The sequence below is a fragment of the Hylobates moloch genome, unplaced genomic scaffold (genome assembly GCF_009828535.3).
Source record: "Hylobates moloch isolate HMO894 unplaced genomic scaffold, HMol_V3 SCAFFOLD_22, whole genome shotgun sequence".
NCBI lineage: Eukaryota > Metazoa > Chordata > Mammalia > Primates > Hylobatidae > Hylobates > Hylobates moloch.
Genome location: NW_026652297.1, coordinates 20,103,203 through 20,130,888, shown reverse-complemented (window position 1 = coordinate 20,130,888; position 27,686 = coordinate 20,103,203). Strand labels below are relative to the sequence as shown.

Here is a 27,686-nt window from a genome sequence, read left to right as displayed (position 1 = left end):
AAGGATGTGGAGAAATAGTAACACTTTTACACTGTTGGTTAGAGTGTTTATTAGTTCAACCATTGTGGAAGACAGTATGGCAATTCCTCAAGGATTTAGAACTAGAAATACCATTTGACCCAGCGATCTCATTACTGGGTATATACCCAAAGGATTATAAATCATTCTACTATAAAGACACGTGCACACGTATGTTTATTGTGGCACTATTCACAATAGCAAAGACTTGGAACCAACCCAAATGTCCATCAATGATAGACTGGATAAAGACAATGTGGCACATATACACCATGGAATACTATGCAGCCATAAAAAAGGATGAGTTCATGTCCTTTGCAGGGACATGGATCAAGCTGGAATCCATCATCCTCAGCAAACTACCACAAGGACAGAAAACCAAACACCGCATGTTCTCACTCATAGGTGGGGATTGAACAATGAGAACACTTGGACACAGGGTGGGGAACATCACACACTGGGGCCTGTTGGCGGGTGTGGGACTGGGGGAGGGATAGCTTAGGAGAAATACCTAATGTAAATGACAAGCTGATGGATGCAGCAAACCACCATGGCACATATATACCTGTGTAACAAACCTGCACGTTGTGCACATGTACCCTAGAACTTAAGGTATAAAAAAAAAAAAAATTCTTTGGAAAATGGCAAGTGGCAATGTTTGTGGGTAGTAGGTAGTAGAGTGTGTGTGTTAGAAACTAGCAGATGGTAGAGAGAAAGTGATAATAACAAGCTTCTTGGCAACTGGATTCTTTGAGAAGTACTCTCAGTGTGAAATTAGAGTAATAATGATCTCTCTATCTAGATTTTAAAGCAGTTTACATAAGTGATTATATTTCAACCCCACAGTAATCTTGAGAGTCTATAAAAAGGGTAGATATATTTATTATCACTTCATTCATGATCAAGTTGAGGCTCAGAATGATAAATGGTTGCTCAAGACCACATACCTAGTTAGTGCAGGGTTACTGTAAACCTTAGCTCTTCTGACAACTAGTGCATCTCCTTAGTAGAGAGGGGGCAAGTTGTAGAAGAAATGAGATAATAAAGATAACCATGTATACTTAATTTTAACCATTGTGATATTATTTTCCAAAAATTATTTGGACAGAAGGAGATAACATAATCACAATTTGCAAACAGCAGGGTGATGATTTAAGAGCCCATCTACCTTTGTTCAAATCAGCATTTTACTACTTACTAGGTATGTGAATTTGGGCAGGGTGCTTGATATCACTCTCTTCTGTGACATTAACTAAGAGTACTTGCCTCATATAGAAATTGTAAAGATAAAAAACAAAGTATAGAGACTGGCACATGGTAAGAAACATGTAAGTGTTTGCTGTTCCAGATAGATTGTAAATAAGAGAATCAAGTGAAAATTATGAAACCTAATGTTAAGATAGCTGACTGCAAAATAAATCCAGAAAAAATCGAATGCTTATTTATAAAGTAGCAATGAACAGTTAAAACTATAATGAGAAGAACATTTCTATTCTCAATAGCAATAAACTACAAAATAGCCAAGAACATGAATATGAAATACGTAGGAGCACTCCCTGTTGGATCTGTCTTTCCTCAACTTTATTCCTCCCACAAACAATATCCAAAGGCTACACAGAAAATCCAAAAGCACCAGTATGGGTCTGATGCAAAAATACTTCCACAAAGAAAAGAAGCATTTGTTACATGCAAAACAAAGATCAAGAATTGTTTCAGTCAACAAAACTCCAAACTCGAGGCATTAGACAACACAGTTCTGTAAATCAAGAGCTGAAAGAAATGCAAGAGAGAATGAGAAGCAAAGCCAAGAAAGTCCAGAAGGAAAATAAAACCATTACAAAACTAAAACCTAAATTAGAAGCAGCTAGATATAAGTAAATCTTGTGAAAAATAGAGTTTTGATTTAGAGGATGGCTTTGGGAAAAAAATCACATAGAATGCAGGCTACAAAGAAAAGAGAGAGAAGTGGTAAGAAAGTATAATAATAATGAAAAACAGACAACAGAAAAACAGCAAAGGGCTAAGTAAAATTTCTGAAAAAAAAAAAAAGAACAAAAGGAACTGAAAATAAATATAAAACATTTATTTATTTGATCTCAAACTATTACTAATTTCAAGATGCACCACCAATTTAAAAATTAGTTTTGGAGGAATAGAAGAAAACCATAATATATTAAATGAATATATCACTTATAGTTGAAAAAGATTAAAATGTGAAAAAGATGCATCTTTTAATTAAAGAAATGTGGAATTAGATGAAAGCCTTCCCAAAGTAAAAGAACATCTGAATTCACAGATCAAAAGTCTCACCATGTTCTGGATAAGGGAAGAAAAGAAAGAGAGAAGTAGATAAAGCAAGAAAAGCAAGCAAGCAAGCAAGCAAGAAAGAAAAGAAAATAAGAAAAGAAGAAAGAGAACGAAAGGGGAAGGAAAGAAAGAAGGAAGGAAGATTAGCATGATGATATTTAAGGATAAAGGATAAAATATCCAAGCAGGAAAAGAAAAAATAAATCATGCTAGCTGCATAAATTCTCAGCAACATCAGATTCCAGAAGAGAATGAAAGTGAGTTCTAATTAATATAAGGACCTTAGCGGGAAAAGGAAATGAATGGGACCCAAGATTTCTATAGCCACATTCTATATATGGCTTGTGTTATATTTCTATTAAACAGCAGTGATTTAGATTGCTCTAGACAGCAAGTTGAAAAAATGTCAGATACATCATTGGGTATGCAAAACCTCACTACGCAGAATCCAATCCCTTCTTACTCAGTGTTTTCTGAGAACCAACATTCTCTAGGGGCTTACTAAAAATGCAGAACTCAGGGCTCACTCCAAAGCTGCTGAATCAGAGTCTACATTTTAATAAGATGCCCAGGTAATTCATATGCATGTTAAACCTTGAGAAACACTTTCTTAATTAACCACTTCCTGAAAGAGTCACTTCCTAGAAGTACTACTTGAAGAGTCATCTAGCCCAGAGCTTCCCAGCTGGTGTGCTTTGTAAGAACTATGATAGGCTGAGACATTGATCTCTTTAGCCTGGGACTCTGGGATGGAAGGCCATGGGCTAAGGACCTGAATAATATTGTAAATTTCTGTGTGTTCCACGATCTATAGCTGTGCTATCCAGTATGGTAGCCACTCACCATATTGGCTACTGACCATTTGAAATGTAGCTAGACTGAGTTGAGATGTGCTCTAGAAGTAAAATACACAGCAGATTTTGAGGACTTCATATTAAAAAAAGTAAAATATCTCATTAATAATTTTTATATTGGTTATACATAGAAATTGTAATACTTTAGATATATTGGGTTAAATAAATTTAATTAATTTCACCTTTTTTTTACTTTTGTTAATGTGCTACCAAAAAAGTTAAAATTACATACACAATTTGCATTATGTTTCTGTCCAATAGTGCTGATGTGGATTGCTTTAGATGGCAAAAAGAAGAGTCAAAATTAAAAACCTAGAATAGATACAAACTGGGAGTGTGCACATTCTATTTAAATTTTAAAATAAACTTGAAATAACTGTGGTATTAGAATCACAAAGCAAGAATTACACTTCTTGAAAGAAAAGCTATGATATAAAAATCCCTAAAGTTTAAAAGATAATTTCATGATAATAGATTGAGAGATTCCTCTTGCCCCTATAAAACACAAACAAAAAATTAAGAGAAAGGAAATGTGAGCAGACTAATTTTATCTTTCATAGGTGGAAGTTATCAATATTATTTTATTTCTAAAGTTGATAAATTTGGAAATATAAGTTAAAACATTTTCTTTATAAATTATTTTACTAGTTTACCCTAAGTGAAAATTAGAGAGAGATATATACACCTCTCAAATACTTAGGGTAAACTAGTAAAATTTTATACACACACACACACACACACACACACTCACACACACACACATACACACACACTTAGGGTAAACTAGTAAAATAAAAAATATGTATACCCACACACATAAAGTTAATGATTAATGAAAGGGAAATAGAAAATGAATGGAAATGTGATAAGGCAAAATAAATTAAACAAAACAAATAGTAGTGGAAAGTAAAGAATAATGTATTTAAAAGAGATGACAGACGTAAGCCCAAACATATATTTTATAATATAAAATAAAAAGAGTTTAAGTCCTTATCTTAAAAAAAAAAAAATCACAGATCTGATCAAACAGCTGAATCCAGCCGCACACTGCCTACAGTAGATACAACTAAAACAAAAGAGATTTGATAATTGACATTAAGTTGCTTATAAAAGACATACCACCCAAGACGAAGCAGGGTTTATGATGTTATATCAGAAAATGTTGAGGTCAATAAAAACTATATTAAATTGAGGTGTAGTGCATACTTTTTTCCACCCTCTCTTCCTTTTTTTGCATCTTCTTTTTTTCAGCCAAGATTTATGAAGTGTTAACTATTGACCAGGTACCGACAGAGATTGAGGATACAACAGTGGGCCAAAGCAGACAATGATGGCGCAAGCGATAATCAAAAGTCAGATAATAATGGTAAACAAGTTATGAATATGTTCCACATTGAAGAGATAACTGTCATAATCCTTATGAAATAACTAGCATGGTGTAGAAATGCATAAAGCAGAAGCTGCAGGAAATAAGAGAATTGATGAAAATATAGTTGTAGGGGAAATGTTGAGACACTCATATTAGTCCTTGAGAGTTAAGATAGGCAAAAATAAAGATGAACTAATAGACTAATAATGAACTCTATCATCAGGAGCAAATATTGTTTCTTTTCTAGCATTTATTAAGCATTTCAAAAACAGCATTATATTAGGTCAGTACAAAAGTAACTGCGGTTTTGCCATTAAAAGTAAAAGTAATAGCAAAAACCTCAATTACTTTTGCACCGACCTAATATATACTAGGTTATATACAGGGGAAACTTTGACATATTCCAGAAAAGAGTACAGACTACATTCTCTAACCACAATGCATTAAAACCAAAAGTAACTAATAAAAGAGCTACATTCACACTGAAAAATAAAACAACCCCGATAAAACAACCAAATCAAAATGGAAAATCTCTTGATTGTCAATTGACAAAATTGAAAATGCAGTCACTTGAAAAATTTCAAGCCATAATTGAGGAATATCTGGCCTGTAGTAATGATGAGCATGCTTGCATATCAAAGCTGATGCTGTACTCAGGAAAATGCATTGCCTCAAAAAGCACTTATTACCACATAGGAAAGAATAGAAGTGAATTAATCATTCAATTCAACAAGTTGGGGGAAAGCAAAACAAACCTATGTAAAATAGAATGAAGTAAAAATAAAGACAGAAAATTGAGAATTAAGACAAAGAATACCAATAGAATTGATTAATAAATGAAAAATGTCTTTTGGGAAAAGCTCACGATAAACAGGATAATTTACTAGTTACCATAATCCAGACAAAAAAGGAAGAATGAAAGCAAATGTATTCTCTAGGAATGAGAAATTAGACATAACCCTAGAGAGTAGGAAAAAGGGGGGGAGTAATTTATTCGACTTTACAATAAACAATTTGAAACCAGGATGAAATGGAAAATGATAGGAGGGCACATGAATGATAATTGCAAAATCTAACTAAAGAAGCAATAGAAAATCTAAGTGGCCAGTAACCTGGAAGGAACTGAGAATTGCTGAAAGCTGACACTTTTGGCCTTGTCAGTATATGGGTAATTCCTTTCAAAACTCCCAATAACTGGCAATTGCTCTGTCACTTAAAATGTTTAGAACAAAGAGAAAGAAGAAAAGCTTCCAGATCATTCTTGTGAATCCAGCATGATTGATACCTGACAAAGTTAGCTCATACACACAAAAATAATAGGCATTCTCACCTTTGAACAATAATGCAAAATTCCGGAATCAAATATTAGCAAGTAAAATTCAATAGCACATAAAAGGAAATGTAGGATAATGAAGTGGAATTTATTTTAGAATGGCAAAAATCATTCAATATTAATAATTCTAATAAATTATTCACCAATATTTTGTAAATAAAGTTCAACATATGGTTATATTTGAAAAGAAAAAGCACATGTGATCATTGTAGTAGGTGCTGAAAAGGTATTGGGTAAGGTAAAATTTAGCAGCCATTCTTGATTTCCTTAAATCTTAGATTAAAATAAGAAGAAATATTTTAACATAATTAGAAATATATATTATAAACCAAGTGCCATCATAATATGTGTATTGAAGAAAACACTTAAAATATTACCATTAACTGGCCAGGTGTGATGGCTCACACCTGTAATCCCAGCACTTTGGGAGGCCAAGGCAGGCAGATCACGAGGTCAGGAGATCGAGACCATCCTGGCTAACACAGTGAAACCCTGTCTCTACTAAACAAAATACAAAAAATTAGCCGGGCGTGGTGGCAGGCACTTGTAGTCCCAGCTACTTGGGAGGCTGAGGCAGGAGAATGGCATGAACCCAGGAGGCAGAGCTTGGGCCACTGCACTCCAGCCTGGGCGACAGAGCGAGAAAAAAAAAAAAAATTACCATTAAGTTAGGAACATTATCAACATCACTCTTTAACATTGTTGAAGTTCTGGTCAATGTAATAATATAAGGTATATACATTGAGAAAGGAGAAGGCAAAATTATTGTTATTTTTATTTAAAATGAGAATATACTGGAAAAGTCTAAGCAAGCCAACAAGAAAGTTCAGCAAAGTGGTCAATACAAATAATTTAGTAACATGAGTAAGAGAAAAGATTCAATTTAAAATAGCAACAAATATAAAACATCTAGGACTGTATATTCATAATATATTAAGAGCACATAAAAATAAATACAAAGACAAACACAGGCAAAATGGTCAAAAATCTTAAGTGTACAGTTCATAGAAAAATACCTTTCCCAATCTCACTAGTAACTATAGAAATGCAAATTCAAAGAACTATGTGGTAATGTGGAATATTTTCCCCCCAATCAGGATTCCGAAACTTCAAAAGTATGTTGTGAGAGTGTGGGGAAATAAGGACTTCCATATGTTCCTGAGGGAAAATATGATTTGGCATACCTTTTTGCTGCAGTTGTCTAATATTGACCATAATTTTAGATATACATTCCTCTTTACCCCAAATTTCCATTCCTAGTAAGTGATCCTTTAGAAATATAATACGTCTTCCACTGTGCAATGTTGTTTATTGCAACGTGGTTTGGACTTGTGAAAAAGTTGGAAACAATCTAAATATCTGTTTATAAAGGATTGGTTAAATAAACATTGCTATAAAGGAGTACTATGCAGCTGTTAAGATGAATGAAGTAGATACAAGACTGACATTAAAAATAGTCAACAATGACTAGGCATTGACTAATCAGAATGGATGTTGATTTCAACTAGTATGGTCAATCCAGTCCGTGACAATTTTTAAGGACTTTCAAATGGCTAAATACATATAGAAATAGATTGACAGTTAATATGATTATTAGTACAGTATAAATGAGGTAGGTACATTTAGGAAGAATATTTGAGCCATCAATTGTTTTTAAAATTTAAGAAACAATGCCAGGCAGAATAATAGAGATTATATAATAATACTAAACTTGTATAATTGTTTTGTGCAGGTTTAATAACTTGCCACCTAATAGATTTTTATTGGAGCACAGCCATGCAGGGCCAATTTATCCATTAGGCACAGATTTTTAGAAGCCTATGAAATGTTTAATTTTAAAAAAAATTAGAAGAAAAATGAATATTTAGGTCAAAAATAGTTTAATTTTTTTCTCACACAAGGAAAAAAATATAATTTTTAGGACTCATAAGTCCATTAAATTTTGCCTAAAACAGAAATAAATTAAATTTTAAAGTACTTAAAGTTATATCAAAAATAATTTTTAATTTATTTTATTATGTTAAGAGAATCCTATAAAGCAAAAGTGTATAGGACCCACAGCAAAAATAATTTTTAATTCATTTTATTATGAGAGGATCCCGTAAGGCAAAAGTCATAGGTGGTTCTGCAGTCACACTTGTTTGTTTACATATTTTCTGTGGCTGCTTTTGCAAGGGCAAAATTGAGTAGTATATTTGTCCTGGAGATGGTCTGGCCCACAAAGCCTGAAATATTTACTTACTTTTTCTTCACAGAAAAGTTTAGCTTAGTATATTAGCACTCATGATATTATAGAAAGTAATCTTTATGAACTGGATTTTATTTTTAGTTATTTACTTCCACCTAGACCGTTAATTTTCAAGAAAAAGTTCTACTTTTGAATTGTTCACAATTCACGACCATTTGTTATGGGGGAATGTCAACTACATCAGCTCAAAATTTTAAGACAAGGAAAATTACAAATAACCAATATTTATATTAAATCATTTTCATACCAAACACCAGAAAGGATAAAGAGAATGAAGAAGAAAAGGAAGTTTTATGGGAAAAATCCCCAATAGATCTCCAAATAACATGCTTTTCCTAGACATCAACTGCAAACGAGCATCTGCTTAGTGTGGCATAAATGTAATACAGTGGCTTCAAGAACAATCCAGCAGGTACCAGTGCTGAGAATATTGTTCCTATACTCTAATGCCAATTTTTAATAATTTTGCCATTAAAGTTTTAATAAAATGATAATAATTTACATGTTTGGGGTAAAAACTTCTGATTTATTCTTGGATTCTTCAAATTCATATTATGAGGGGGATATTTAAGCTTAGGCCTGTTTTGATCATATATTGATTTTAAGATGCAGACAGCATTCAACTAATGTAGATTATGATTCATTTATGCAGAGGGAAACCTTCTGGAAGAATACATCCAAACCAGGAGTTTTATTATGTCTCTAGGGAATGGGAATATGTATCATTTGTGGTGAAAGTAGTCCATGCAGCCACGAATGTGAAGATTGTTTCTGACATTGATTAACATTGCTTGCTCATTGGGGATAATAAAGCAGGCCAAGTTTGTTTTGTTATTATTTTTAAAGGCTCTGTGCACACCTTTATTGCTAGTCCAGACTACTACCGCAGCCCTTCATTTGTTATACCATTCTTATGATAAAATAATTCATCATCCAAACTGTGCACTTAACAAAGTCAACCCTTTTGAGATATAATTTATATATAATATAATGCATCAATTTTAAGTGTACTATTAGAACTGTTTGGCAAATGCATATTTCCATGTAACCATAATCGGTATAGAGAGCATTTCTGTAATCCCAAAAAGTCTCTCGTGCCCAAACTGACGTTCTATTTAAGTTCACAGCAAAATTGAGCAACAAGTACGAAGTTCCTATATGCCCCCCTACCCCAAACACACGAGGCCTCCCCTGCTATCAATATCGTGCACCAACGTGGTACATTTATTACAATCGATGAGCCCACATAGACACATCATTATCATCCAAAGTCCAAAGTTTATGTTAGGGTTCAGTCTTGGGAATGTACATTTGATGAATTTTGGCAAACATACAAAGACATGTATCCATTATGATAGGATCAGACAGAATAGTTTTTAAAAATCCTCTGTGCTCCACCTGTTCATCCCTCCATACCTCCTAACCACTGACAGCCACAAATCTTTTTACTGTCTTTATAGTTTTACCCTTTCCAGAATGTCATATAGTTGTAAAAATACAGTATATAGCCTTTTCAGATTGGCTTCTTTCATCTATTAATATGCATTTAAGGTTCGTGTCTTTTAATGGCTTGATAGTGTATTTCATTTTAGTCCTAAATAATCTATTGGCCTGAATATACCATAGTTTACCTGTTCACCAACTAAAAGGCGTATTGTTTGCTTCCAAGTTTTGGCAATTATAAATAAGGCTGACCGTTCACGTGTAGTTTTTTGTATGGACGTAAGTTTTTAACTCATTTGGGTAAATACCAAGAAGCATGATTGTTGGATTGTATGGAATGAATACGTTTAGTTCTGTAGGAAACTATTGAATTGTCTTCCAAAGTGGCTGTGCCATTTTGCATTAATCCCTGTCAGCAGTGAATGAGAGTTCCTATTGTTTCACATTCTTGCCAGCATTTGGTGTTGTCAGTGTTTTGGATTTTCACCATACTAATGGGTGTGTAGTAGCATCTTACTCTTTTAATTTGCAATTCCATAATGACATATGATGTTAACCATCTTTTCATATGCTTATTAGCCATCTGTATGTCTTCTTTGATGAGAAGTCTGTTCAGATATTTTACCCAATTTAAAATTGGTTTGTTTTCTTATTGTTGAGTTTTCAGAGTTCTTTGTATATTTTGGATAATAGTCCTTTATTGGATATGTCTTTTGCAAACCTTCCCCTGCCTACCAATCTGTGGCTTGTTTTCACATTTTGTTGACAGTGCCCTTCATAAAGCATGACATTTTAATGTTAATGAAGTGCAGTTCATTAATTATTTTTTTCATGGATCTTGTCTTTGGTGTTGTATTTCACAAGTCATTGCCAAGCCCAATGTCATCTAGATTTTCTCCTATGTTTTATTCTAGGAGCTTATGGTTTTGCATCTTGCATTTAGGTCTGTGACCCATTTTAAGATAATTTTTGAGAAGGGTGTAAGGTTTCTCTCTCTCTCTCTCTCTCTCTATTTATATATATATATAATTTTTTTTTTTTGCATGTGGATGTCTGGTTGTTTCAGCACTGTTTGTTGAAAAAACTGTCTTTGCTCCATTGTATAGCATTTGCTCCTTTGTCAAAAACCAGTTGACTGTATTTGTGCAGGTCTATTTCTGGACTCTCCTATCTGTTCCATTGATTTGTCTATTCTTTCACCAGTACTACGCTGTCTTGATTACTGTAGCTTTACAGAAGGTCTTGAAGTCAGGAAGTGTCAGTCCTCCAACTTTGTTCTTCTTCAAAATCGTATTGGTTATTCTGAGTCTTTTGCCTCTTCATATAAACTTTAGAATCAGTTTGTCAATATCAAAATAACTTGCTGACATTGATTGGGATTGTGTTAAATCTACAGATCAATTTGGGAAGAACTGACATCTTGACAGTACTGAGTCTTTCTATCCATGAACATGGAATATCTCTAATGCCCCTCTTTATCTCTGATAACTTTCCTTGCTCTGAAGTTTTCTCTGTCTGAAATTAATATGGTTACTCCTGCTTTCTTTTAATTAGCATTAGCATGGTATATCTTTCTCTATCCGATTTCTTTTAATCTACATTTATCTATATTTAAACAGGGTTCCTTGAAGAGAACATATATTCAATTTGTTTTAATTTCTGACAATCTCTTTTAGTTGTGCATTTAAACCATTATAGTGATTATTGACACAGATGCATTAATATCTACCATATTTGTTACTATATTCTATTTGTTGCCTTTGTTTTTTGTTCCAATTTTGTCTTCTACTCTTTTCTGTTTTTTTGTGGTTTTAGTTGAGCATTTTAGGATTCAATTCTCTCTCCTTACTTAGCATATCAGTTATACTTCATTCTTTAGTGGTTGCTCTAGAGTTTGCATTTATAATTAATCCAAGTATACTTTCAAATATCACTATACTGCTTCACAGGTAGTGCAAATAACTTATAATAACAAAATAATTCAAATTCCCCCTTCCTCATCCTGTAAATAGGACCTTAATGATGTAGTGGCAGATTTAGTGGTAAGGTATGGAGTGAGAAGAAGTATTCTATAGTTCTCTGATTAGGCTTCAGTCCTTTAGTGAGCCTGTGTTCCCGAGCTATGAACTTTACAAATGCCTCTCATTCTCTCTTCCGTCACTCTTGGGAGGGACAGGATGGTGTAATGGGGACTAGAGTTGGGTATTTCCTTTCGTCTAGGCCAGTTAGATTCTGATAAAACCCCAGCAGGTTGAGTTCTCGTGAAATAGTTTCTCTTGAGAACATGCCTTGTTAAGGAGAACAGTGTTCTGTGGTGTATTTAAAAATGGTTTCTATTCCCCTCACCCTGCTGAATAATGAGGAATTTTTTCTTTTATCTTTACTGTGAGAGTTTGATAGAGCTCCTTGAGGTAAAACTTAACGAAAGTGTGGGTACCACTTTAACACTTGCTTTTCTGGAATTTTTAATTATTAGACTTGTCCACATTGAACCTCCAGCCATTTGTCAGTTACACTTCAAGTTTTCCTACCCCAGCACTGGTTCCTGCAAAGGTTTCAGCTCATGAGTTTCTGCTCCAATAAATTGTACTTGTGATTTTCTGTATCCTCCTGTCTGTCTCTTTAATTTTGGGGCAGCGGTTTTCCCTGTGACAAAGAAAAATTGTTAATTTTCAGTTTGCTTAGTTTTTTACTTGTTTTTAGGATGGAATGACAACTTACTTCCAAGCTACCACATAGCAAACTAGAAACCATAGTCCCAGGGCAATTTTAAGAGATAACTAAGGTGCTATTAATTGTTGCACTGGGACCACAGTCATAAATTGGCACTGTCCTGGGAAGCCACATATTATATTTGTGATTTTTTTCTCAAATTTTTATCTTTGCTTTACTCCAGAAAAAATAACTTCTAATTTAAGAATGAACCAAAAATATCCTCGACTCCACATCTTATAAATAAATGCATATGACACTCCCAACTTTTTAAAGTGTCATATGCATTTATTTATAAGATGTGGAGTCGAGGATATTTTTGGTTCATTCTTAAATTAGAAATTATTTTTTCTGGAGTAAAGCAAAGATAAAAATTTGAGAAAAAAATCACAAATATAATATGTGGCTTCCCAGGACAGTGCCAATTTATGACTGTGGTCCCAGTGCAACAATTAATAGCACCTTAGTTATCTCTTAAAATTGCCCTGGGACTGCATTTACCCCTAACCTACTATATCCTTTAAGTTTAGCAAGCATTTACTTGCTTTGCATTCTATTAGGACAACCCCAAAGTAGAAGAAAACATGGTCCCTTCTCTCAAAAGTTTCAGTGGAGATAGCACTACCAAACATATACACACAAATAAACACTACAGCTAAACACAGTATACATCTTAGCTATTAAAAAATGGTGATGTAGACTGAGTGTTTGGGGCAGATGGAAACATGGAGGATTAGATAGAGGCTGCAGTAGTCAGAGAGCAGGCAGGTCTGGTTCTGAAGTATAATTAGGATTTGAATTTGCACTTAAGAAAAGTGCAAAGTCCTTCAGCCTTGAAGCAGAGGGAAAAACGATGTGGATACTATGGTGCCTGGTCAGGTGCAAAGGGACTAGGAATTCGAGATCACTCCAGTGAGTCTTGTTCTGCAAAGTTGCAGCAGGAAAGAACCATTAATAGAGGCCCTAATAGTGGATATCCCAGCAGATCTGGTATCCAGGCATTTTCAAAGGTTGTCAGTTGAATTCTGGTCAGGATTCTTTTTGCTTATGTATTAGTAAAACCCAACTCAAACTAGCTCAAACACAAAATAGAATTTACTGACTGAGACACCTGAAAATCGAGGGATTGATCAGGCTGATCAAGGTGCTCAGTTGATGTCATCAAAGATACATCTCTCTTGATCTTGGGATTCTTCTTCATGGTGGCAAAACCTGTATATTGGCTGATGCTCTCCGACTTTGATGGTGTAGGTTAGGTGCTCATTGTTGGATCGATCACAGTGACTGTAGCAATGCTGGCCTAAGCCAGGTATACATTCCTGGAGTAGGAGTGAGGTCAATTTCAGCAACTACATGGTTTGAAAGTGGGGAAAGAGAATCCTCAGAAAGAGTAATGAACTTTGGGCAGACAAAATCAACAGATGTCTCCTTTAAGATGTTTTGTTTTGTTTTGTTTTGTTTTTGAGACGGAGTCTTGCTCTGTCGCCCAGGCTGGAGTGCAGTGGTGCAGTCTCGGCTCACTGCAAGCTCCGCCTCCCGGGTTCACGCCATTCTCCTGCCTCAGCCTCTCTGAGTAGCTGGGACTACAGGCGCCTGCCATCACGCCCGGCTAATTTTTTGTATTTTTAGTAGAGACGGGGTTTCACCGTGGTCTCGATCTCCTAACTTCGTGATCCGCCCACCTCGGCCTCCCAAAGTGCTGGGATTACAGGCGTGAGCCACCGCGCCTTGCCTAAGATGTTTTATGTATATGGTCTCATGTAAACTTCTCAACAACACAATGTTATAGCTATTATTGACCACAACTTACAGATAAAGACATTGAGACCCAGATTTTCTCTCTGGGACTGTACCTCTGTGTTTTCTATAGAGAGCTTGCTTAGACCATTCAGGATGGCCTAACTTAGTGGTCGTCAACCTTGGCTGCACATTGGAATCACCAGGAGTGTTTAAAAATATCCCAGTGTTCAGACCATGCCCCTGACCAATTGAGTCAGAAACTCTGGGAGTGGGACCTGGCATCAATATTTTTAATAGCTCTCTAATGTGCAGCCAAAATTGAGAATCACCAGCCCACAGCCTGTTCTTTTTTAAGAAAGTAATAATGAGAAGAGCGAGCCAAGCCACATTTTGTTTTCTCAGCCACAACCCTAATAATGCACACAACCAGACCCCATAAGGATCCTAGAGCAGGAAAGCAGGCTACTGAAACTATGGATAGTAATGCTGCTGATTTGGGGCCTTCATGATTTGGATGGCAGCTGTGATCCAATGTCATTTATTTCCATGTGGATATAATAGGCCTTAAGAAGTTGTGGCAAATAGAAGGATTAGTAACAGAAGCAAGACATTCTTCTACCTAGGGATGTTTATTTTTTAAAATCTGGTGTATAAGAAGCTTATGGGTTAGATACTTGAACAGTAATTAATAATACTTGAAACGAAATTCTGATGCCTGGGCTCCGAAAGAGGGGGCTTCTGTATATATCAGTGTGGTTTTTGCCAATGCTCTTGCAAGAAGGGTTACATCTTGCCCTTCTGAGAGGCCCACACCTTGTAGGGCTGGACCTGCTCACTCATTTTATGCCTTTGGTTGAGCCCGTGTTCCCAGACGGCCTGTACTGTAATTTACAAAATGAGATCATTCTGTAGCTCAAGTCCAACCCTCTTGTTGTATAGATTACAGAAGCAAGTCTCAGAGAGGAGCTCATGGTTTGAATTATGAGTTCTGATTCCTTGATATTCTTTCCACAATGCCTGTTCAAAGTTGTAGAAGTCTTTAGAGTATATCAAGGGCTTTTGTATATTTCCTTTTGATGCCTTTTTATAAATTATACTCTGAAGTGCTGTATTTTATTCTTTAAACTGCATTCTAACTGTTCTTTACAATGTATTCTGAAACATCATGTTCATTTATTCTTTTAACAAATATTCACTATGCGCCTACTATGGGGTAGGCATTGAAGTAAATGCCATAGACAGTTATTGTATGATGGAGCCTGCAGTGACATTTTAGTCAAAACCAGTAGGTTTATGACCTTTACTGACCTTACAAAATAACCTGCATAGTTATTAGGGGGCTAATGTTTGTGGCTTTCCATATTTCATCTTTTCATGCCACTGTCCTGGCTCCCCAAATAGATTGTGTGCTCTTGGAGGAAGTATTTTATGTGTTTTACTCTGTGTCCAAAGCCTATGGCAGTTCCATAAATTATCTATAAACGGCAGTGTTGGAAGACTGGGAAAGTGACGGTTGTTAGATGTGTTAATTAAACTGTAGCCCGTGTTTCTGATAGGTCTTATTTGTTTTGGTTTTAGGAGCTGGTGGCATAAGCATTCCTGCCTTCTGTCCTAATCCAATTTCCTCTGATAAAGGTGTTATTAGAATGTGATATCAGACATTTCCCAATAGAAGAACTTGAGAAACAGTTTCCTTCTGTGGATGTGCTGTGCAATCCAGTTGTAGACACTTCGCTACCTGGGATCCTTGATCTCTCTTCTTCCCCTTTGTGCATGATATTTTTGTCGATTCCCTCATTTGAAATAATACCTCATCCTCCCATATTTTATCAGCATTTGCACGAGCACTTGCCTTCTGACCTGCCTTCATTTCCTCTTCTCCGTTCTTGCTGAATACTCACTCTGCCAAGCACTGGAGATATAAAGATGTATCAAACATACTTGGTCCCTACTCTAAAGAAGTTTGCAGTTCAGAGTGGGAGGTGGACATGTAGGCAACCAGATTACAAGTCTCCAGGCAACCTTTTTGTCTGTTTTGTCCACTGCTAAATCCAAACTGCCTACAACAGTGCTAAGAACATTGTTGGCACTTGAGGAATATTTGCTGAATGGATAAATAATCTCTCAGACCCAAGCATGCATATATATATAAATATAAATTATAAGGTCCAGTGAGACTACAGAGGTGGGAAAACTTTGCTAAATCAGGTTCTAAATCATGAGTTGGATTTGGTCTGGCAAAGATTCTATTCTTATTTTAGGTAAGGACTAGGTCTTTATCTTCATTTTCTCATATTGTCTGCAGTAAGCTTCATGCGTCTCGATTGTTCAGAAATGTGTGTGGCATTGGAATGAAGTTTTTTCTAGCCAGGCAAGAACTCTGCATCTTCACTTCTCAGATTCTTTACCCAGCCTGTATTAAAGAACATACTGGTCCTAGTACTGCTGCCAAACCTCCTCGCCACACCTACTTCTTCCCAGGGCTGACCCTGGAAGATTTGTAAGGCCTCTGCCTTTTGAAAAGATGGAACCAGGATGGTTTGCACAGCCTCTCCTGCTACAGCAGGCTCCCTGGGACTTGTCTGGAATGCTCCAATATGGTGTTCAGCTATGCCCCAGAGTTGCTCAAATCAGTGGAGTTTGCTTCCCATGCATAGATCCTTACTTTATCAATCACAGGATATTCCAAACATGGCCTTTTGCTTCTAGAAATTTCTGGAATTCCTGCTGTGTGACGTTTAATAGGCACAATAGTTGGATAAATGGGGCTTTTAATCACTTCCTCAGTAATTAACTCAATTCAGCAAATACTTCTTGAGAACCTGTTCTAAAGCAGGCACTGACCTAAGCAAGTGGGACGTTCAATGACAAGGAATGAAGAGTCCAGTCCTGCCTTCAAGGAGTTTATAGGTGTTAGTGGTCTGTGTGTACGTGTGAGTGTGTGAGAGTGTGTGTGTGTATGTGTGTGTGTGTTACTGGGTAAGAAGGAGAAGTGGGGGATTAAGAAAGTCTTTCAGTAACTTCAGTACAAGGCAGAATATGATAGGTACCAAAGAAGAGGAGGGACTTGGCAGTCCAGGTGGCTAGAATGAGTGTCTGGGTGTGGACAGATTTGAGAGTGTGGAGGAGTGGTGCCATGGAGGAAACAAAAGTAATGAAAACCAAAGGAGGTAAAGTCATATGGCACCCACAGGATGGACAGCCAGCACAGGAAAATAAGGGTAAATAATTATCTAGCCTCACAGTTTGTTTTGACAGGAAAACTCAATGTGCCTTCCAGATGCTCCAGAAATGGGATAAGGCACCAGGGAGGCTAAGCTGAGAATTTAAGCTTTAGCTCAGCCATGGACTGGTTCTGTGACCTCAGATCCTCAGGTGGGAGTGCATGGATGGTGCATTTGCAGCCTATGGCCCTTATCAACTGGAGACTATGGTTCCTAAAGCTGTGCCCTTCTCCCTCTACTGGAGCTCCATATTCTGGCCAGCTTTTGTTGCATAAATCCTGAGTGAGGGATGCTTAACCAGGGAAGCTAGAAGGCAGGCATTAGGGAGAAGGGAAATAGTGTAGAGGACAGAGAGAAGATGACCTGACCTTTATTTCTACCATATTTCAGGACTTTTTGCTCCTTTGCCTGCAAAAGGAGAGAAAGAGAAATTAAACTTTCTCTTTCAGAATGCTATAGTTTGCCATTACTTTTAATGGCAAAACTGCAATTACTTTTGCAATATTTGTGGCATGTTTGATTTAGGATTTAGCAGTCTAAACCTCCAATAAACTGTTTACATACTTACTTCCAATCTCATGGATTCAAGAATTATACCAAGGCCTTTGCTATGCGGTTATAACTTGTTAAATAATTTCTTTTTCCCTTTAGTGTCTGAACCTCTTACAGGGTTGCAAGCTTTATCATGTGCCTTTATATTTTGCTAAATTAAACTTTTTCTCCCTGCTTCACCAAGTCACTTTAACACCTCATGCCATAGGTTATAAAATAGATTGCCCCATAAAAAATACAGTTTCTCATTCGGAATGAGTGAGATTTGTCTTCACAGATATTTTTGACCAAAGGAATGCAATCAAAAGAAGGGACATGATTATTCATTAGCCTATTATTACCCTCTTATTTTGTCTCCTGGCAGTGGCTAGGGAGCTTTAGCCCCCATCTCTATGTGGCTGATCTACATGTGCTGAACATCCCCACAGGAAATAGCAAGGCCAGCTGATTGATGCCCAGACCTCAGCATGTGTGCCTTCTCTCCAGATGTGCAGTTTGGCTGTTGGTCTACCCTGAAGTGGGCTTGGGGTGCCCTTCCCTCAGATGTGATACTAACTTTGAATTTCCAATCAGCTTCTGAGAGTTTGAGCATTTAAAAGTGTGAGAAAGGGTGCATTGGTTCACTTGGTAGCTATTTAAACTTGGAGTTTCTTTGGGCCTCAAGTCTAGTTTGGGGTATATCTCCTCCAAAATGGCCAATTAATTCCTTAAAGTATCACTCATTCATTCTACTCTCTACCTCAGGTCCTTCCATCATAGAATCACAGGATCAGAGAATTTTAGAGTTAGGAGGAGCCTTAGAGATGTGATTCAACTCTCTCCAAAGGGACCCCTACTATTATATCTGAGGGTCTGTATATTCTAAATATTTTTTTCACTTTTCCTTTGGTATGGGAAACTTTGAATTTTGGAAAGGTTGGAAATTTAGCACTGCCTGCTGACTTCCTATACCAAATCCAAACTTCAAGATGTTACAAAAGAGACAGGTTGAGCCATCAAAGGACCAAGAGTCATCGAAAGAGTGGCTTCCCCCAAATAACTACAGGGCTGGAAGAGGGGATTGGGAGTGGTAGAGCCTAGATTATAATACTGGTCATTTTCTTTTCTGAGAGGCTGCCCTCTTCTATATCCATCTTATCTGGAGAAATACAAATTTCACCCTGTTCCCAGGCATATATTACTTGCCAAGGGAATTAAAATAAGCGTACATGTGACAAAAATTATTCATTTCAGGAGTATGAACAATAAAAAAGACTAATCAGAATAACTTATACAAAAACAGTGTAAATAATGGAAAAGACGAATAGGAATGTGAAGTGAAAATAGTGAGACATACTATGTTGGGGCAGGTAAGGGAATATTATTTGGTAACCAAGGGATAGCAATTTGGCAGTATCCAAAGAAACTTAAAGTAAATATACTTTTGACTCAGCAGTTCCACCTCTACAAAATTAAGCTATTGCCACTATTTTGGAGCCAAGATATGCAAAGTGGGTATACACCTAAAGAAGGGTGTATACACAGCTCTGAACATTTATTGGCTTCTGAATTCATGTGGCTGTACAGAAAGGCCTCCTCTTTATCTTTGAATTCTTATGATCTCCTATATTTAAAGAGCATCGGTGAAAATATGAAATAAGGAGATCTAAAAATTCTCTTCTCCATAGAAAGCCCATAGTAATGGATTGTAAAACAATATTAAGATGCTAAAACTCCATAAATTTATCTACCTGTTCAATGAAATCCCTATCAAAATCCAGATGCCTTTTTTTTTTTCAGAAATTGACAAGATGATTCTAAAACACATATAGAAATGCACAGGGCTCAGAACAGCCAAAACAACCTTGAAAAAGAACAAAGTTGAAGGACTCACACTTTCCAACTTCAGAACTTTCTAAAAGGTAGCATAATCAAGACTGTGTGATACCGGCATAAGGACAGAAATATAGATGAATAGAATACAATTGAGAGTCTAAAAATAAACTCATCCACTCATAGTAAATTTGTTTTTGATGAGGGTGTGAAGACAATTCAGTGGTGAAAGAAAAGTCTTTTCAACAAATGGTACTAGGACAACTGTAATTGTATATCCACATACGAAAGAGTGAAATTGTATCCCTACCTCACACCACACACAAAAACAACTTAAAATGGGTTAAAGAACTAAATGCAAGGCTAAACTATAAAATGCTTAGAAGAAAACATGCAAGTAACTTCATGGCTGTAGGCAATGGTGTTTTAGATGTGACACTAAAAGCACTAGGAACAAAATAAAACAAAAAACCCCAGATAAATTGGACTTCCTCAAATTTAAAATCACTTGTGCATCAAAGGACACATTTAAAAAGTGAAAATACAACCCACAGAATGGCAGGAGTTTATTAGCAAGTCATATATCTGCTAAGCATCTAGTATTCTAGCATCTAGAATATATAAAGAATTTTTATATTACAACAATAAAAGACAAATAACCCAGTTAAAAATGGGTAAAGCATTTAAATGGATGTTTCACCAAATAAGAGATACAAATGGCCATTAAGTACCTGAAAAGATAACATCATTCATCATTAGGGCAATGCAAATGAAAACCATTTATACCTACTAGAATGGCTATAATAGCAAAACGGAAAATAAGTGTTGATGGCAATGTGGAGAAGTTGGAACCTTTATACACTGCTGCTGAGAATGTAAAATCGTGTGGCCACTTTTGAAAACAATTTTTTTTTATTATTATACTTTAAGTTTTAGGGTACATGTGCACAATGTGCAGGTTTGTTACATATGTATACATGTGCCATGTTGGTGTGCTGCACCCATTAACTCGTCATTTAGCATTAGGTATATCTCCTAATGCTGTCCCTCCCACCTCCCCCCACCCCACAACAGTCCCCAGAGTGTGATGTTCCCCTTCCTGTGTCCATGTGTTCTCATTGTTCAGTTCCCACCTATGAGTGAGAACATGCGGTGTTTTTGTCCTTGCGATAGTTTACTGAGAATGATGGTTTCCAGTTTCATCCATGTCCCTACAAAGGACATGAACTCATCCTTTTTTATGGCTGCATAGTATTCCATGGTGTATATGTGCCACATTTTCTTAATCCAGTCTATCATTGTTGGACATTTGGGTGGTTCCAAGTCTTTGCTATTGTGAATAGTTCTGCAATAAACATATGTGTGCATGTGTCTTTATAGCAGCATGATTTATAATCCTTTGGGTATATACCCAGTAACGGGATGGCTGGGTCAAATGGTATTTCTAGTTCTAGATCCCTGAGGAATTGCCACACTGACTTCCACAATGATTGAACTAGTTTACAGTCCCACCAACTGTGTAAAAGTGTTCCTATTTCTCCACATCCTCTCCAGCACCTGTTGTTTCCTGACTTTTTAATGATGGCCATTCTAACTGGTGTGAGATGGTATCTCATTGTGGTTTTGATTTGCATTTCTCTGATGTCCAGTGACGATGAGCATTTTTTCATGTGTTTTTTGGCTGCATAAATGTCTTCTTTTGAGAAGTGTCTGTTCGTGTCCTTTGCCCACTTTTTGATGGGGTTATTTGTTTTTTTCTTGTAAATTTGTTTGAGTTCATTGTAGATTTGGGATATTAGCCCTTTGTCAGATGAGTAGGTTGCGAAAATTTTCTCCCATTCTGTAGGTTGCCTGTTCACTCTGATGGTAGTTTCTTTTGCTGTGCAGAAGCTCTTTAGTTTAATTAGATCCCATTTGCAAATTTTGGCTTTTGTTGCCATTGCTTTTGGTGTTTTAGACATGAAGTCCTTGCCCATGCCTGTGTCCTGAATGGTATTGCCTAGGTTTTCTTCTAGGGTTTTTATGGTTTTAGGTCTAACATTTAAGTCTTTAATCCATCTTGAATTAATTTTTGTATAAGGTGTAAGGAAGGGATCCAGTTTCAGCTTTCTACATATGGCTAGCCAGTTTTCCCAGCACCATTTATTAAATAGGGAATCCTTATCCCATTTCTTGTTTTTGTCAGGTTTGTCAAAGATCAGATAGTTGTAGATATGGGGCATTATTTCTCAGGGCTCTGTTCTGTTCCATTGATCTATGTCTCTGTTTTGGTACCAGTTTCTCAAAATGTTAAATATAGAGTTATGATAGGACCAAATATTTCACTCCTAGGTACCTACTCCAGATAAATGAAAACATATATTCACACCAGCATGTACATAAGTGTTCATAGCAGTATTATTTATAATAGCCCAAAGTAGAAACAACCCAAATGCTCATCAACTAACAATTAATGTTTTAAATGTTTTTCATATATATATGTATATATATATATATCCATACAATGGAATATTACTCAGCCATAAAAAAAGAATTAAGTACTGCTACATACCATAACATGGATAAATCTTGAAAACCTACTAAATGAAAGAAGCCAAACATAAAGACCATGTATTATATGATTCTGTTTATACAAAATGTCCAGAATAGGCAAATCCATACAGAAAGAAAGCAGATCAGTGCCAGGACCTATAGAAGGGGAGCGGGGGAATGGGGAATGACTGCTATGGGTTTGGGGTTTCTTTTTGGGGTGATAAAAATGTTGTTTCCTCTGAACTGGGGGCTTAATCTAAATGATTTATAGGGTCTTCTCCACATCTAGATTCCAGTGATTCTATCAATCTTCCTGAATGAGTAACAATTTCAAAAGAACTCTAAAAATCAGCCCTTATACCTTTGGTATCTGTTTTAAGGGAGATCTATTTTTTGAGTATTGGCCATTTTAATCTATTTCTATTCTTATAAAGAACAAACTCTGATTTGGTTAAATTCCTGAGATTTTAATTGCCCATGAAGTGTTCTGATTGATTGTGAACTATGGAAAAACCAAACCTAAGGTAGTTTGTGAAATTGAGCATAGCTGTAAGTGAGGAAGCAGTTTTCACAAAGGCTCAATGAAGGAAGAGACATGTGTAACTGTTGGCTTTTTAAGCCAAATTATAAACATATACGATAGTGGCATAACAATAAAGGGTAGAGAATAGTGACTACATAAATTCTGTGAGGATACTAATTTTGTATAAAGCTTATGACTTAGTGGTTAAGAGGTTAGGTGATGCAATTGCTTTGTCTGGGTTAGTACTGTGAATCGATCTACCTGTTACCAAGCCATTTGGTGCTTGTTTCCTTATCTGTCACATAAGTGTAGTAATTGTACTTCCCTATAAGATTGTTGTGAGGATTAAATTAGATGACACTTGTCAAGCACTGAGAAAGGTGTTTGAACCTTGGCCAGGGCTCAGCAAACATTAGCATTAATATTTTCAACAAATACTCCAAATGCTTGATGAATTTTATAAACACACTTGGCACTGCTTGACAAATACTTGTTTACAGTGTACCATGCCCTAATACAACTATCTTGACAGTTACTTAATGGTATAAAATAAAATTTTTCATATTGTAAATAATTTTTTTTTGCAGAACAAAAGTAAAAATCTTCACTAACAAAATGAAGATCCTGCTAATTATATTTGTCCTAATCATTTGGACTGAAACATTGGCAGACCAGAGCCCAGGTATCAGTATATTTTATGTTTATTATTATTTAGGAAATATTTTTACATCTCAGTAAACTTTAATAAACAGAGAGAAATAATTTATTTATTAAAAATCAAAGTATGCAGCATTTAGTAATTGTTATACAATATCAAACGAACTTAACTTGTGAAAGACAGCACAAAGCCATGAGCAAAAGTCATGAGTTATGTTGCACCTGGCTAGAAAAACTTCAATTATCCATTGATTTGCTTCAATCTCAATATTACATGTCTCCATGGATTGAGTCAGTCTGTTTGTTTATAGATCCATTTGAATCTTGATCTCATAAATGAAAGAAAAGGAACCCCACACAGAAAACAAATTCTAAGTATTTTCATGACTAAACCATTGCCTTCCTTTCCTTTTACAAGCATGAAATATATATTTACACACAAACACACACACATAGTCATACGTCACTTAACAATGGGTGTACTTTCTGAGAAATGCATCATTAGGCGATTTTGTCATTGTGCAAACATCGTGGAGTATACTCATACCTAGATGGTGTAGCCTACTACACACCTAGGGTACATGGTACAGCCTATTGCTCCTAGGCTACAAACCTGTACTGCATGTTACTGTGCTGAATATTGTAGGCAAGTATAATACAATGGTAAGGATTTGTATATCTAAACACATCTAAACACAGAAAAGGCAATACCTTGCACTACCACATTATGACAGCTATGATGTCATTAGGTGATAAGAATTTTTCAGCTCTATTATAATCGTGTCTTTTTGAGACAGAGTCTCACTCTGTCACTCAAGCCAGAGTGGAGTGGTGCAGTCTCGGCTCACTGCAACCTCTGTTCCCTCAGCTCAAGCAATCCTTCTGCCTCAGCCTCCCAAATAGCTGGGACTACAGGTGCATGCCCCCACACCTGGCTAATTTTTATATTTTTTATAGAGACAGGGTTTCATCATCTTGCCCAGGCTGGTCTCAATCTCCTGGGCTCAAGTGATCCTACCACCTTGGCCTGCCAAAGTGCTGGGATTACAGTGTGAGCCACCATGCCCAGCCAGCTTAATTTTAACCTTATGAGGCCACTATCATATATGCAGTCTGTTGTTGACTGAAATGTCATTATGTCATCGTGAAGCACAGGACTATGTGAGTGTGTGTTTGTGTGTGTGTGCGTGTGCACCTATCTGTATAGGAAAAGAGAGAAAGCATGCATGAAAAGTAAGTTTTTCTACTCTCTTGTAATTACTAAAAACATCATTCAAAGAAGTATTTTTAACTGTGCATTCTTACTGTGTTACTCTAAGATTTCCTGATGAATTTCTGAGTTACCTTGAAAGAGCCAGTTGTTAGACATTTACTAGCACATTACTAATTTCAAAAGCAGCATGGCTGACAATGACTGCTAAGGTAGATACTATTGGCACCTCCCTTGCCAGACTCTTCTTCTCTGGCTGGTTCACCCACCTCCCAGCTACTGTGAATATTGCTGGCAACAGCTCATGGCTGTGCCCCATTTTCTCAGGGGAACTGTTCTCAGCTTTCCCACTTAACCAAGAGGTTCTGCCTACAACCCTCTGCTCCTTCTCTCCAATTTCTTGGGATGGTCTGCAGCCAATGACTGACTAATAGGGTAGCACAAAAAACTGGCTGTCTTGCCTCAAAGAGGGACATCTCTGCTGTAATTTAGGCTCCAGAGCCCCTTGCAGAGCAGGTCAAAGCTAGACCTTACCTGATGACATGCCCTTCTCTGCTTGTTCCCTGTCCTGTCCTGTTTCTCTTACATCGCGTGCCCTCAATCAAGCACTTTCATCTGAAGTCCCTGTCTTAGACTCTGTTCTCCCACCTGAGACAATTGCTTACTCTATAATGTTTTCAAAAATTGCTGTTAGTCCTCAGACAACTTTGGCCCATTCTTACACTGCTATGAAGAAATACTGGAGACTAGGTAATTTACAAAGGAAAAAGGTTTAATTGACTCAGTTGCTCATGGCTGGGGAGGCCCCAGGAAAATTACAATCATGGCGGAAGTGGAAGCAAACATGTCCTTCTTCACATGGTAGCAGGAGAGAGAAGTGCCAAGCAAAAGGGGAAAAGCCCCTTATAAAACCATCAGATCTCATGAGAACTCATGAGACTCTCAGTATCACAAGAACAGCATGGGGGTAAGCACCCCCATGATTCAATTACCTCCTATTGGGTCCCTCTCATGACACATGGGGATTATGGGAGCTATAATTCAAGATGAGATTTGGGTAGGGAGATAGCCAAACCAGTCCAGTCAGGGACTTTCTGAGTTGGTACACTATCGGAGTTTGGGGTTCTGGAACTAAAAAAGAAAAGAAGTTTATTGTCTCTTGTATATCTGTTGGCTAACTTTACTAAAGCCCTTTTGTTTGACATTTTAGCAAAGGCAATTATAGTTTCTTCTGTTTGACCTCCAGAAGACACTTTTCTTGGGATTCTGATATACACTTAACACTAGCGCATAGTCTTAAATAAGCATTGTGGTCTAAAATATAAAGGCTGAATGATAACTTTGTTTTTGCTTGTTGTTATTTTATTTTGATAGGGCCAGGCCCTGTGTATGCAGATGTCGTGTTTCTGGTGGACAGCTCCGATCACCTGGGACCTAAGTCGTTCCCATTCGTGAAAACGTTCATCAACAAAATGATCAACAGTCTCCCCATAGAGGCCAACAAATACCGTGTGGCCCTGGCCCAGTACAGTGATGAGTTTCACAGTGAATTCCATCTGAGCACCTTCAAAGGCAGGAGCCCCATGCTGAACCACCTCAAGAAGAACTTTCAGTTCATTGGCGGGTCCCTGCAGATAGGAAAGGCTCTTCGGGAGGCTCACAGGACCTATTTCTCTGCACACACAAATGGGAGAGACAAGAAACAGTTTCCCCCAGTTTTGGTGGTCCTGGCTTCGGCTGAGTCTGAGGATGAAGTAGAAGAGGCTTCGAAAGCCCTGAAGAAAGATGGGGTGAAAATTATCTCCGTGGGGGTGCAGGAAGCTTCTGAGGAAAATCTGAAGGCCATGGCCACATCCCATTTCCATTTCAACCTTCGGACAATCAGAGACCTCAGCACATTTTCCCAAAACATAACACAGATCATCAAGGATGTAACTAAGTATAAGGAGGGAGCCATCGATGCTGATGTGCAAGGTAAGGAAACCCTTGGTTGAAGAGATGCCTGATCCCCAGGTGGGTCTACGTCTTTCCACTCTCACCTCTTGCAACTCATGTTAGGTTTTCATGATTAGCCATGCTGAAGTATTGGAAACTTCGACACATCATTCCTACTCACTTCTGCCTTTGCTTGTCCCATTTTTTCTGACAAGAGCTCTATCTTATTGCACTCTTTTGCTTTCTTATAGCTTGAATAACTCCTGTCATCATTTCAATCTCATCCCTACATTCTTTTCCTCTTGGAATCTTTCCTTTCTAATTTCTTTTTTTTTTCCTTTTCTTTTTTTTTATTATAATTTAGGTTTTAGGGTACATGTGCACAATGTGCAGGTTTGTTACATATGTATCCATGTGCCATGTTGATTTCCTGTACCCATTAACTCGTCATTTAGCATTAGGTATATCTCCTAATGCTGTCCCTCCCCCCTCCCCCCACCCCACAACAGTCCCCGGAGTGTGATGTTCCCCTTCCTGTGTCCATGAGTTCTCATTGTTCAATTCCCACCTATGAGTGAGAACATGCGGTGTTTGGTTTTTTGTCCTTGCGATAGTTTACTGAGAATGATGTTTTCCAGTTTCATCCATGTCCCTACAAAGGACACAAACTCATCATTTTTTATGGCTGCATAGTATTCCATGGTGTATATGTGCCACATTTTCTTAATCCAGTCTATCGTTGTTGGACATTTGGGTTGGTTCCAACTCTTTGCTATTGTGAATAGTGCCGCAATAAACATACGTGTGCATGTGTCTTTATAGCAGCATGATTTATAGTCCTTTGGGTATATACCCAGTAATGGGATGGCTGGGTCAAATGGTATTTCTAGTTCTAGATCCCTGAGGAATTGCCACACTGACTTCCACAATGGTTGAACTAGTTTACAGTCCCACCAACAGTGTAAAAGTGTTCCTATTTCTCCACATCCTCTCAGCACCTGTTGTTTCCTGATTTTTTAATGATGGCCATTCTAACTGGTGTGAGATGGTATCTCACTGTGGTTTTGATTTGCATTTCTCTGATGTCCAGTGATGATGAGCATTTCTTCATGTGTTTTTTGGCTGCATAAATGTCTTCTTTTGAGAAGTGTCTGTTCATGTCCTTTGCCTACTTTTTGATGGGGTTGTTTGTTTTTTTCTTGTAAATTTGTTTGAGT

At 36.9% G+C, this 27,686-nt stretch overlaps 1 protein-coding gene across 2 annotated transcripts in view; it reads left to right on the top strand.

Annotated features, from left to right (window-relative positions):
- Positions 1-27,686, top strand: part of COL6A5 (collagen type VI alpha 5 chain) — a 149,733-nt gene that overhangs the window by 7,660 nt on the left and 114,387 nt on the right. For both annotated transcript variants that reach the window (XM_032143610.2, XM_032143609.2), the window contains exons 2-3: positions 23,255-23,349; positions 25,909-26,508. In XM_032143610.2, coding sequence (XP_031999501.1) covers positions 23,283-23,349; positions 25,909-26,508 — 667 coding nt within the window. In that variant the 5' untranslated portion in view covers positions 23,255-23,282. The remainder of the gene's footprint in view (positions 1-23,254; positions 23,350-25,908; positions 26,509-27,686) is intronic.